General features: G+C 38.2%; 1 protein-coding gene and 2 non-coding genes across 4 annotated transcripts; 2 read left to right on the top strand and 1 right to left on the bottom strand.

The window, feature by feature from the left end:
• Nucleotides 1-81: 81 nt before the first annotated feature.
• On the bottom strand, nucleotides 82-14,098 carry LOC136696022 (store-operated calcium entry regulator STIMATE-like). Of its 2 annotated transcripts, XM_066670095.1 has the most exons (10): nucleotides 12,657-14,098; nucleotides 11,054-11,102; nucleotides 10,013-10,108; nucleotides 9,752-9,873; nucleotides 8,631-8,743; nucleotides 8,340-8,417; nucleotides 7,901-8,050; nucleotides 6,480-6,590; nucleotides 1,011-1,134; nucleotides 82-440 (listed from the first exon to the last, which is right to left on the bottom strand). In XM_066670095.1, the coding sequence occupies exons 1-10, from the start codon at nucleotides 12,844-12,846 to the stop codon at nucleotides 334-336; spliced, it is 1,140 nt and encodes a 379-aa protein (XP_066526192.1). In that variant the 5' UTR covers nucleotides 12,847-14,098; the 3' UTR covers nucleotides 82-333. The 2 variants fall into 2 exon arrangements, with proteins under 2 accessions (XP_066526192.1, XP_066526191.1); XM_066670094.1 differs by lacking the exons at nucleotides 6,480-6,590; nucleotides 7,901-8,050; nucleotides 8,340-8,417; ... (3 more) ...; nucleotides 11,054-11,102; nucleotides 12,657-14,098 and adding an exon at nucleotides 1,327-1,708.
• trnae-cuc (transfer RNA glutamic acid (anticodon CUC)) lies at nucleotides 2,547-2,618 on the top strand. Its single transcript has one exon. It is a non-coding gene; the product is annotated as a tRNA-Glu (tRNA).
• trnae-cuc (transfer RNA glutamic acid (anticodon CUC)) lies at nucleotides 3,763-3,834 on the top strand. The gene has a single exon. It is a non-coding gene; the product is annotated as a tRNA-Glu (tRNA).
• Nucleotides 14,099-14,134: the final 36 nt, after the last annotated feature.

The following is a 14,134-nucleotide window of genomic DNA, read 5'->3' as shown; positions in this document are numbered from 1 at the left end:
GTCATTTCAGAAGTTTATTATATAAAACATAAGACTAGAAACTGGCACAAAAATGCCAAGAAAATACATCTGTGTTAAAAAACTGAACATAAAATATAAAATATACATTTTGAAAGAAGTCAGTGTTGTTTAAGCATTGACTCAAATCAAACTGTAAGTCAACCATTTTACAAGTTAGTCCTATTAGATATTTAACATCACAAATAGAATAAACTTCACGGACCAAAGCCTGGACATTCTCCTCCAGACGCTCTTACTTTCTTACAGCACTGATTCACTCATCTTTCCCCTTAATGTGTTCCCCTTCATTCTGATGCCTATTCACTGATGTCCTCACTTGCCAAACACACTTCCTGCAGCAGGTTTGGGTTTTTCCAGTGCTGTTTCTCCTCCTGAACGTAACCCACTGAACACAGAGGGAGCCACTTTCCCCATTCGCTCTACAGAGAGATACAGAAAGAGAGAAATACTCAAGACACTCTCGTTTCGTTTCAGTGTTTCCAAATAAACGAGGTGCACTGTGGCATGAAATGGAACACTCTGGATCAGCGGTTCATGAGCTTATGAACACAACGCTCAGTGCTAAGTGTCACATATAGGTGTATAAAATCCAATCCGAGCATTGGAACTGTACTCTTTGGAATGATAAATCAACATTCAGTACATTTTGGATTAGTTGGGATGGAGTTTATGATCCAGAACTAATCGTCCAAGGTTAGTGCCTCACGTCACTTGGCTCTGGTGGCTGAATTCTGCCAAATCTTTCCAGCAATGTTTAAATCTATCCCAAAACAACAGAGGCTCTAGTGAAGAAGGATCAACTGCCCACTTCATTTCAGAAGAATTGTTGCATAAGCAATTGGTACATAGTGTACCTCAGAGTCAATAACGGGGTCAGGTAAACACATAAACTGGACATGAAAGCAATCATTTATACGAATGTGTGATAAGAAGTGGACATTGGACTGCGTGTATTTCCAGAGAGAGATAGAATAAACAAACAAACTCACCACACTCCATCATCACCTCATAGGTTTTACTCTTCACTTCTCCCTTCAGTCCTAGTTTACTGCGGGCTCCCTTCAGGTCCTCCTCTTTCACTGGGGGCCGCTTCTTCTTCTTCACCTCTCCTGGCTAGTGGAAAGAAGGCCTTGAATATTCCTTCTTTAATAATAGTGAATTTGGCTGGTTTTAAAATGATAGGCATCTAGAGAACCTTTAGAAGGTTACTCTACACCTATGTTTTGGAGAACCATATGCTGCAGAGTTCTCTTAGATTTCAAGATTTTGTTTTTTAGTTTTTGATAATGAAATGAAAGAGCTTACCTGAGACATGCTGTGTGTCTGAGTTGTTCTGAACAGAAGCAGAAGTAAACTGACCTTCTCTCACTTGTCCACTCTGCTCTTTATATATCTTGCTTGCACTGATAGCCTCTTCTGGGTCTTCTGTCTCTGTTTCCGTTATCATGGTATATTATTAGACATGAGGTCAGAGACAGTGGGACTAAATGGGGGTGATCCTCTCACGAAGCAAGTCAACCACCAACAGCTGAATGACCACAACAGAACACATCCTCCCCCCTGCCACCTCATCTCTGCCTTAATGCCATTAAAGTCATTAGCAAATTTTTATTTATTTTGTTAAGAAAATATATAAACCTATTATGTAATTCTAATTAACAAAGGTGATTTTCATGATCAATTAATGACTGGGACGTCAATACTTTTAAAAAACATTTGTTATATATATATATATATACTTTCTTAACTTTCAAAAATTCCAAGCAATTTTGGAGCATTTCTATTGGTCCATTTATCTCACAAAGGACAGAAGATGTGTAGTAAACTAATGATGTAGTAAACTAAAAGTTGTCAAAGATGGAAATACATGTTGTAATTGGACAGTGGCAATATAGAACAAATTATACAAAATACCTACATGTAAAAACAACCAAATGCCATGTTAACGTAAGTATTTAAATGAAAATTATCTTTTTATTTTTAGACAATTTCTAGATAATTTTATATGTGGATCTGGCCAGGACAGCAATTATTATGACAGACAGCAAGAAAGTGGAAGTGACAGACTACGGTGGCATTTTGCAAAAGCCTGACCCGACACAGAAAAGCAAAATAACAAAACCCTGTTCTGGAACATGAGTCAGCCTTTGTGAATGATTGGTGTGTGTGTGTGTGTGTGTGTCTTTATGGAGAGCAGGCTAAGAATAGATATTGAGCCCAGTATGCAGTCAGTGTGCCTTGTACCCAGTACTCATTCACTAGGCGGGGTATGAAACGGATTAGAACCAATGATGCACTGACCTAGTTGATCTCCATTCCAGCTCCTCCTGAATGGGTGGGATATTTCACAGATCAGAATTGTTCTGGACAACTTAAGGCCAAAGACGGGTTATGTATGTCCTCCTTAAGTAAACTTGTTCTTTATTTACATCTCTTGCCCATATTTTCCACCATATGGTGGCTCCGGCTTGATTGTTTAAACAGTGGGCGGTACAGTCGAATGCTTTTGTCCGTAGTGCGATGGCTCCCTGGTGGTCTAGTGGTTAGGATTCGGCGCTCTCACCGCCGCGGCCCGGGTTCGATTCCCGGTCAGGGAACAGCGTTTTACCAAGAAGCGAATGTAATATGGTTACAACCTGAATCGCCAAAATGTCATACAGGAAATATGCGAAATATGATAGTGTCTAATTTTAATATGTCAAAACAAAATAAACAAACAAATAAATAAATCGACCTTCCGCAACAATCTGGCCGCTAGAGAGGGAGTTATTTTATGAGTTTAGACCAATTTATAATTACGACGGAGTTTTAGGGCCACGGCGTTGAAAAAAAACAAGATTCCGAGATTAAAGTCAGAATTCTGAGAATATTGTCGGAAAAATTCTGAGAAAAAATCACGGAATAACTCCGAGAAACATTCTCGGAATAATTGAGTAAAAAAGGTCTGTATAATTTCGAGAATATAATCAGAATATTTAGAGAAACACTGTTTGGGTTAATATTTATTATAAAATGTAGACAGACAGACTCACAGTCTGTGCGCCATGAGTGAAATTGTGAAAGAAGCAGTCAGTGAAGTGAACAGAATTATTTATTAAACGCATTCACAGACATGACGCAGCCCCTGACTGAGATGCACAAGGCTTTAGTTTTTTGTACGAGTCCGAACCGAAACGCGATGGAGCCTCGTGGGCGCCGGAGTTCTACTTCATCATTTTCGTGATCATTAATTGTATCATGTGAAACTACATGCCATGGGTTCGTGCACTGATTCAGGTTTAAACACTAATCGCACCGTGGTCCTGATGTGGAAGAGAACTGAGTGTTTATTCCTGAAATCTATACCATAGCATGACTTAAGCAACACAAGCAAGTTACACCGTGTCTGCTCCATTACACGCAGAGAATTATTACGAGATTTTTTCTCAGAATTATTACGAGATTTTTTCCCAGAATTATTCCGAGTTTTTTCTCGGAATTCTGACTTCGGAATCTCGGAATATTTTTTTGTTCAACGCTGTCGCCCTACAACTCCGTCGTATATAATTGATCTCAAAAATATGATAGTGTCTAATTTTAATATGTCAAAATAAACAAATAAATAAACTGACCTTCCCCAACCTGGCCCCTAGATCTTAGTGAGTTTAGACCAATTTATAATCGATCTTAAAAACTAAAAATATTTAAACAATTACCGCTAGGGGGTGCACTTTAGACAAACTCGAGCCCATGTCGCTCAGCTCCCTGGTGGTCTAGTGGTTAGGATTCGGCGCTCTCACCGCCGCGGCCCGGGTTCGATTCCCGGTCAGGGAACAGCGTTTTACCAAGAAGCGAATGTAATATGGTTACAACCGGAATCGCCAAAATGTCATACAGGATGCGAAATATGATAGTGTCTAATTTTAATATGTCAAAACAAACAAATAATTAAACCGACCTTCCGCAACAATCTGGCCGCTAGACCTTAGTGAGTTTAGACCAATTTATAATCGATCTCAAAAACTAAAAAGTATTCAAACAATTACCGCTAGGGGGTGCACTTTAGACAAACTCGATCTTGGGGACCAAAGGTCTTTTAAACCTTATTCCTTGAATTAGTAAGAAATAACATGTTTTCTAGGAACTCAAACTCCACTGTATTTATTTGTTTGACACTTTCATAGAGCTGGTGCTTAGCCTTAAAACATCAAGTCCCACCCAACACCCTTGTGGGACCTGAAAGGGCAGCCCTACTGAGTACAAATCATTGTCTACAAACTTTTCCCACCTCACAAGCAGTTCCTGAGACTGTTTCAAACTTTCCGAACTCCCTTGTGGTCTAATGGTTGAGTTTGCAGAATTTGGCAGTAAAATACTAGACAGATTTATCAGAAACCAGTAAGTCAAGAAACTTTGTTTTTACAATCTTTAATGAAAAAGCATATATAACGGTAATGCAGGTTGTCAGTTTTTATCATTTAGTAAGATTAGTACTTATACACCACCCCTTTAATTTTGGGATCAATGTTTCAATTCATTCCATTGGTCAGCAGTGCTTCTTATAATCACAGTCATCATTTTTGAGTACCAGCAGGCCCGACACAAACCATAGTTTTAGAACACACTCTCATCCACGACACTTGGTCCTTTTGTTTCAGTACAAGAGTGGACACAAGGAACAACTGGCAGCAGTAAACAGGTTCGCCACACTAGGGCATTCCCACTTTGTACGACCCACCTAGTTTCCCTCATGGGGGAAAAGAATGCTACAATCCGTATAGGACGCCAAGAGATGGCACCTTTCACTTTACCCTTGAGATAATGAGATAAAGATTCCAATAAAAACATGTGCTTTTATATAGGCAAGGGAATTCCCAACACTTCCTGAACCATTTCACTAGGGATGGAATCCAAGAAATGAGGAAAAACTTGCAGTAGGCGACCAGGAGGGAAAAATGAAAGGGGAAAAAAAAAAAAGCTCCCAGTAGTAAATGCCTAAAAGAGAAGAATAACACATAGGCACAGGGAAAAGTCAATCAAATTCCTCTGAAGGCATTTTACATAAATAATGAGATTTTTCCAATTACCACAGTGATTAAAGGAATTGTGCAAAAAAATTGACAGAAGGATCCTGCACCCACTTGCCAAACTGGAAACTGGAATGAAATGCACAACAAAAACAGACATGAATATTAATAATAATAAAAAAAAACACACTGCAAATCTAGAAGGCCACATACAAATAAATACACATTTAAAACACCACAACCGTGACAGAAACACACAGATACATCAGATGACTGAGGCATGTAGAATTTCTAAACCAAATACTAAGATTGTTTTCCCAGGCAAGGATTAAGCTTAGTCTGGGTGTATATTTTCCTTTTAATTGAAAATCGCCATTAAGGACTTTGTGTCAACCAGCACCAAGATTAATCCCCGACCTTCAGATTAACATTATCCCAAATGAAACAAGCAAAATGAATACCTTTTCGGATGTGAAATTCCTTTCAGGAAGCTGAAATGGCTGCTCATTATACATTAGTCTTTACATATAGCTGGTTGAGTTATATACAGTCAGCTACATAAAGCCAGATCCTCTGTTCAAATGATGCTGTTACAAAGCATTTCCTTATTACCATATAATACTTACTGCCAGACAAACCATTTGTTCCTGAGTTTAGACGCAGACAAGATCAACACAAACGGACAACAAACCTTTGTCATAGCTATTCCCAGAGCCTTCTTGGTCAGCACCAACCAATACAATATTTGCACTTCTTGTACATATGAGGAAAGATTCTGATCGCAGGACAGGACAATGTGTGAATGGAAAGGGAGAAATGAAAATAAAAATAAATAAAATAAAATGAAAATAAAGGTAGAGGTGTGCTTGTAGGCTGGACAGATGCTGAGTGACCCAGTGCCCTCACTAAGCACAGGAGGTGTTTTCACAAAAGTATCCGTTATCAGGCTTACAGTTGGATACAGTTGGTTGTGATTTCCAATCTATAGGCATAAGCGTGTCCTCAGACGAGTACAAGGATGCTGAGGTCCAAACTCCCAGTACAGTACTGCCAACACAGTCCAACGAAATCAAGCAATTATTTATTAAGATGATCCAGAATCCAGAGATGGGACGAATTTTATAAAAGAGATATCATTAATATTTTATTTGAGGAGAAAGAGAAAGAAGTCAGATGTGGTCTGACTTAATCAAGGAGGAGATATACTTGGATGTCAGCTCCAATTGACATTCCGCCAAAGTTCATGGTAAAGATGCTCCCAAAGCACGACTGATCCATGACCTGTAAATAAAGATCAGTTCCTACCTGCAGCTCTATGACCTCCTACTTTTCACGCTAGCATAGATCGGAGTGCTTGGCTCAACACGGTTCTCTCTATTTGGCCAGCAGAAGGCAGCGGGTGAGTAGGTGACGTAAATGAGGGAAAACCTAGTGTCTGATCCCACGTCAGACAGGGATTCCAAGCCGGTGCTTCTTCTTCTTCACAGATTTGAGCCCAGTGAGTCTACGTACATCTTCGTCTCCATCCGAATCCTCCATTTCATCATCCGCAGAGAAGAGGATCTGATCACAGGAGAGCAACAGTCTAATCTTAATGATTTAGCTCTACATATCTTTCTTTGATATCTAAATTAATCAGGATGAACATGCAAACAATCTCAGTTCTTTTAACTTTATTTAAAACACTTATCCCTACTATGAGAAAAAGAAAAAAAAAATAATACAACCCTGAAACATGCAGTCTTAAATATTCATCTCTATTCAGACAGTCAATTATGCCAAATGATCTCAAAGTAAACAGAGCAGAATGGTTTCTATAACTGTTCTATAACTGAACGCAGTTTCTCATTTGAGTACAATCAGCTTAAATAGGAGGACTGTCCAAAGGCTAGAGAGGGAATAATGTTCTCAGACACTCCTACTTCAAAAGTCAATAAAAGTAATGACTAAGAACAAGCAAAGTTAAAGGGAGGGGCTTTTAAAAATAGAGTAGAATTTAATTCCTATTTGTAGGGTATTCGTTTGACCAGTGGGCGTGGGGTAAAGTAATTATTACCAGAGTACCTCAGTAGTTTTATTCCCGTCCAAAGAGACCATTTCAGTTCTTTTTTCCTGGAGTGTGCACTCCCGTTTTAGGAATGATCCCTAAGCCTATTACCTACTGTAAAAGGAGCAGTAAAAATAACCCCAGGTTATATTAATACTGCCCATCAGAACTGAAACGTGGGGGAATAGTCCATCACATCCCGGGAAAACAAGTTTTTTTGTGTGTTTTCTTGAGAATGGAGGCGCTGGAAGAGGAATTTAGTGATAAAATATATGGTTCCAATATGAGTCTCAGCAGCTCAGTCGCTGAATGACGCAACACTCAAATCTACAAACAGATCTTAAGGATCACTCAGTAGAGATATGTTTCTGGTAGCTGTATGTTGGTTTTATGCAAACAGCAACCGCCAGACATGTTATTAAAGTGTAGTCGACTCATTATGTTACCATCAAACGGACTGTTATATCAGTTATAATAAATTTGTGAAGGATTACTAATCTTCTCGCCCATTATCTACTTTAACAGACTAGAAGATAAGGTCATTAAGGGCTGGATATTTTTGGTGGGAGGGTTGTTCTCAGATCAGTAGTGACGGTCTAAGTACTCCAGTATATCTGCAGTGTCTAATCCACCCTGTGTGACGGCAATGCATTTCTGTTATTTTCACCTATCCAAAACATTACCGATGTCCTGTGGTAGATAGATAGACATACGTTAAAGTCAGTATTTCCACAAAATGTCTGTAATGCATCAGCACAAACTTCATAGACAACCCTGCATTTTAGTTTTAATTTATCTGGCTGTGAAATCCTGTATATGGACTCACCTCTGACTCAGAGTCATCATGAGAGAGGGCTCGTCTGTAGCGCACCTTGCTGCTCCCTCGAGAGTCATCTCCTACCTCTCTTTCTTCCAGTTTAGCTTTTGTCCTGCCCTTCTTCATAAGGAAATTATCTACTACCCAGAACATCAGCGCCTGGTCAAACACACACAAAGATACATATACAGAGTCAACTCAAAGGTGACAGCATAAGGGGTTTAACAAAGATATATCATTAATCCTAAAAACATTTGACAAAATGGCATAGCTAGGGCTCAGCTAATATACACATACAAATGGAGTAATTGTAATGCAAGTATAATTAATCAAGAAGAGTTTGTTCATTCCAAACATATGAATAAAACAAAGTATGTAAGGTATGACCAAGTAAGGTGATTACAAAGAAAAAAGCATGAAATTCACGAGCAAATTTACAGTCACTTACATTTACGAAGAATGGTACAATTAGCATAACGATAGCCAGCTCCAGATGTGGGTTTGATATGGGGTTCAGCACTGCCAGCTGTGAGAGACACATCCACATCCACGTTTTAAACATGGGTTTGTTCTTACTTCAACCGAACAAAGTTACATTGCAAAAACAGAGCACAGTTTAATTTATTTAATCTAAATAGAAGTTTTCATTTTATATGATTTATATATATAACATCTTTCCACATGATCAGTTTTTGTATTATACAAGACCTCAATCAACAATATATAATGTGTCACTGACCTTCTTCCACTGTGGGATGAGCAGCACCAAGATGATAACCACTTTCTCAAACATCATAATGAGGATATATAGAGCACACTGGCCAGCCCAGGCAGTGCACTGAACTGGCTCCCCTAGGTACACAACAGTGCACATAATTAGCTGTTATAAAGTTAACAGACATAAGCTCTTCTTAAAGGAAGAAAGGCACACTGGCAGACATGAAGGTGTAGCGAGGGGTATGCTGTGCTTTCCAAAACTCACAGATGGAACAGACCAACATATGATCAACATATAATATAGGACATTACAAAAACAAGTGCACGGCAGAAAATGTCAAAAAATGAAGAAAGAGTTTCTTCAGCCGGTGTAATTTAATGTTCAGCCTTCATTCTACTGCAATAACACTATTCAGATGAACAGCTGAATGGATGACATTTGCATACTATTAGCCAATTACTGCAGGTGCACTGGAGCGAATAACAATTTCCACAGTAAGTCTTGATAACAAGCCTTCAAATTTGGCACAGCAAGGCAATTTCTTGATATTATTCAAGACTGACCATTCCATCAGATTAGCCAGATTAATCAAGAAAAAATATAACAGAAGATTAACTCAACAACGACAGATGAACACAATATCCTTAATTGCACAGTAACAGCTTTCTGGTCCTGATGTCTCTCATTCATTCCGTTAATAATGGCCTTCCCTAAATGACTGAGGCTGTGTCAACTGCGTTTTTTTTTTTTTTTTTTTTGTCATTTGCATCACTAATAATTAAGGGAATCATTTGGTGGACACAAATTAAGTCTAATTACAAAATGAAACACAAGGCGAGAAATTAATCTCTGCTGAACATTTAATATTGAAGCTTAATGTAGTTAGTAAAAGGACAAGAAACCCATGGAGTTACAATCGTGTTAAATTAGAAAGAGAAACTTCTTTTAAAATATGGAAGCTGATGCAGTCCTTTAATCTATAATGTAGACCACGGCAACACATAGCACTTTCACAAAGCAGATTTTTCTCAGTAGTTTATCTAACTTAAGAAAAAAAGCAAAGACAGGCCAAAAAAAAGTAGGTTTTATTTTTTCCTGAATTTATCTGGACATCTGTGAAAAGAGAACAAACACAAACATACCATACTCTCCAAAACGTAGTGAATCCCACTGCCTCCACTCCACCACAGCGCTAACAGCCTTGACACCACCATAGATCACCAACATACCCAACGTAGCATCCAACAGGAAATTTATGAGGTATCTGGGGGCACAATACAGGGAACATGACCATCACCATCACAAATGATACAGACGAATAAAAGCACACAGGAAAACAGGCAACACATTAACATATAATGAAGACATCAACGACAAGGGCAACAACAACGACACAGACTCACAGTGAACATGGGTCCTCCTCTGTGAGGTCAGACAGGTAGACATTGGCAAAGTGAATGAACAGCATCCCAATGGCCTGTTTGGAGGTGTCCAGAAACCTGGGGGAGGTGGAGGGGTGGGCAAGGGCAGTGAGAGGGAGGAGACCTGGTTAGCTCTACCCATCAGAGCAGCTGCTGGGGCTAAAGCCGGCAGTGTACTTTTAATGAAAACAATGTTTCAAAGTCAAAACAATGCAGCGTGTGCTACTTGCTGAACAGAATTTCATTAATTTTGAGAGGTTTCTTCAGACTGTGAGGGGCCACTGCAAAGGGAAAGGTTCTAGTGCTTCTGTAATACCATTTTAACCCATACTTACTAAAGCATTTTCAGCAGCAATTCGATTTAAATTTGCGAGTTTTCATTTGAAATATACTGCCAGCCTAAGAGGGTCATTGGATTACATCATCCAGGTGCAAACAGAGTATTCTGCACAATGTTAAAGCAACACTATGTATATTAGAATGTAAGCTGTCCTCCGTAAAGTTTCTATTGATTTTATTAGTAACCAAGTAATCAAACAAATAATCAAATAAATAAAGAATAAAAATAGAATTATTAACAATGTATAGCCTCATGAAATCACCAAATATTTAAATAAACACATGAAGGCCTTTAATAAAAAAATCAAAATACCAACATCACTGCCAAATCATAGAGAAATTACATCTAAACTGTATAATTAGTTTTAGAAGTCATTTTCAATAAACTAGTCAATTAATATTATATATATATATATATATATATATAAATAATATTAATTATATATATAATATTATATAATCTATTCCAAACTATACTATTTTTAATAACTCGCTTTGACTGTCACACCATATAAATGTGGCAAGTGAACTCCAAAGGATATTTGAGAGAGGCAAGAATTTCCAATTTAATTTAAAAACAAAAAATAAAAAATACTGATATAACTCTGGACTGAAACATAGCGTAGTATTACTTTAACACTGCAATACATATTGCAGAAAATAACAACATATTGGAAGCATTACCAGATTCTCCAGGGTCTTCTTTCGTGCTTAGGTTCTCTGAAGCGTTTCACTGCAGAGAAGGGACAGAGAAGCATTAAAACCAGGAATGATCCACAGAGCCAATCAATAACAGCTTTCAAGAGAAGTTAACGTTACACCACAATGCAAAATTCACGAGTGAGAACAACACAGCATGCAAGAAACACAAACAAATCGGTTTGAAGTCTTCAAGGAAACACTTCAGTGGGGAACAGTAAACTATACTTTATTTAAAAAAAAAAAAAATAATAATAATAATAAATACTTAATATGACTTCACAAGATCAAATAATTTGCATATATCCACCTATATAGCAGTTAAAATGTGAGTTTCTGCTTGGAATTCTTTCTAAATGAGAAGACAAGTCTTCTCCTTTTTAAGAGATAAAGTGTGATTATAGTAAAAATCAATAATGAGTAGTAACTAACAATGCAATTTTAATTATTTATGTTTAAAAGACATACATAAGATTGATTCTCTCCCTTTACTACATTATATTTGTCTACACTATACGGAAGCTAGCTATAGCCTACTGACCACAGACTGAGAGTCCCTGCAACTGCCATAAATAAAGCTCTCATTGTTTCTGACAATAGCTGTTTGTTTTGGCATTGCTTATGATGGTGGCAACTGTTCCACGTTCAAAAACTGGATTTTGTTCCTATTCCATCAACCTCTGTAATGCCTCAGCTGGAGGAAAGAACTAATCTTGCCATCTGAAATTTGCATAATATGATTGTGCTGCTGGTAACCTCTTCTTTTTCATCTGGTACAAAAAGTAGTTAACTATTTATAACTTTTGAATCTAAATTTTCAGTTAGGCTTCTTTAAATATTACAAGCCCAATTAAAACAGTGTTGGAAAGCCAAATCTACCTGGTCCATTTAATCCTGCTATATGCTTTATTGCTTACATGAAGGAAAATAAAAATGTTCACAAAATGTAGTCCAATTGCAATGGCCTAAGGAACTTTTAAACTGGTATTCTTTGTGCCAACAAGGCATGTACCAGGTATGAATTATGCAAGCATGCACATGTTTAAACACACACAAATAGGGCCACACCATCACCAATACTCTGCAATAGGCCTTGGCAATGTCATAAAACATTTCTCTGGTCCTGAGTGATAGGTGAAAGTAAATTAATATACACTCTCTTAGAATGGTAAATATCAGGTGCTCTCTAACTAAACCAAAGAATTTGTGTGACAATAAGCCTTATGCAACATAAAAGATGCATATTCAGCTTGCTGCTCAAAGTTGTCTTAGTCAATTTCATTCCGGGTGCCTGTCTGTGTTAAGAGTCAGGAATGTCAAATCCTGACAAAACTACTAGTGCGTGAGTCAAGATTCAATGCATGTGATAACCAAACCAGGTGCTCTGGTCTGGAGTGCATTTCTCCAATAGGTTCTCTCAGGTAGCAAATACACTTATGTTGATGTCCGGACATGGAGTGCATGATGAAGAATAGTTTGAGGATTTGAAGGAGCTGCAAACATGATTATTTACAAATTTCTATGTTACAGCAATAAAGAAAAAAGGTGGAAAGAACCCAAGGACATTGACACAAGTCAGTTTACTCACACATAAGCGTGCTAAAGGCCACCACACCCAGAAGCCCTTGCAGGAAGATGCCAAAGGAATCCATTAGGTCACCGTTGGCACAACCCTTGATGTCAGTGTCTGAAGGCGAGGAGTTGGATGATGAGAGAAGATGAGCAGGTGCGACCCCTTCAACGGCTTTGGACAACGCACTGACCCCGGCATTGGCCATGATGGGGCAATGATGGGGAGTGTTTCAAAACTGACTGATGTCAATGCTTCCCATAAATAAAGTACCAAACACTTACACAGATATTAATATTGTGCACCGACGGCCCTTAATCAATACGAGGGTTCTTCACTTATGAAAAAGAGCAGCTAATGGATTTTCCGCTGAACAATTAATTGTTTTATTAGTAAGATTACAATTTTATTATATTATTAAAGCTTAAATTAACGGGACTGTTATGAACTAGCTCTTTTGTCTCCAATAATTCCAGGTAGGCTCCAGACCCACCATAACCCTAATCAAGATAAAGCACTTACACAAGACAACTGAATGAAGTCTGGCATACTACATTCAATATTCAAGTCTAAAGCCTGACTTAACATGTCTACGAATTATATTAAAAAATAATAATGATCGTAGCTAAACTGCAATTTGCCTTACTGGTCAGAAAAATCGCAATTTAATTTCCCCTTAAATATTAGTCTTACTCTTGCCGACCCAGGCATCAAAATATATATATAATGCCATGGAGAGCGTGACATTCATTTATATTGTATTAATAATGTCATTATTCAGCTGTTGTCTACCTAACATCCGTTAGAAAATCATGGGTCAACATTCTAATAACACAAACGGGTAGTAGTTAGTGAGCTAGCATTCAGCAGAGGCAATGCAAATTGTTAGCTTGTTGTGCTAGCTGTTACTGAAGTGCCAAATGTCTGTTTAAACCACTGCTCAACACTTCATTATCATCTCAAATAAAGATGTAGTTTTAAACCGTCTTGTTACACGAATCTGTTGCCACTATCCACGCGAGTCTGATTCAGAAAGGTCTCGCACTTCGTGATGTTCACAGCTGGCCGAAGCAAACATCCACACAGCGTCAATAAGGTAAGTTTCAACTATGCACACTTATACCCCCGGTTTAATAACGGTTATATATAGTTAGAACCATAAAGCAGTATTCGCAGAATGTACAACAGCTCTTATACTAAAGAAAACAGACACCGTTCCCTAAAACAGCGCCAACGTCACGACCAGTCTCCTCTGCTCGTTTCAACGCGTTTAAAGGGGGTTACCGTTACTGTATCCGCTATATTCCAGTCTTCTCAAGCCAGGTTTTAACAGAACGCGTTTTTGAAAACCACACACCACCTCTTAAACGAAGACATGGACATCATATCTGGCCCTAAAACCTTCTTTATCTTCAACTTCGTTTACATCTCACTGCGTATCGACATTTTGTGACGTATACGTAGAGCGCACAGCAAACTGGGAGTTGTAGTTCAAT

Source organism: Hoplias malabaricus, chromosome 5, assembly GCF_029633855.1.
Source record: "Hoplias malabaricus isolate fHopMal1 chromosome 5, fHopMal1.hap1, whole genome shotgun sequence".
NCBI classification, from domain to species: Eukaryota; Metazoa; Chordata; class Actinopteri; order Characiformes; family Erythrinidae; genus Hoplias; species Hoplias malabaricus.
Note: the sequence above shows the minus strand (reverse complement) of the source record. Positions and strands in the feature narration are given on the sequence as shown.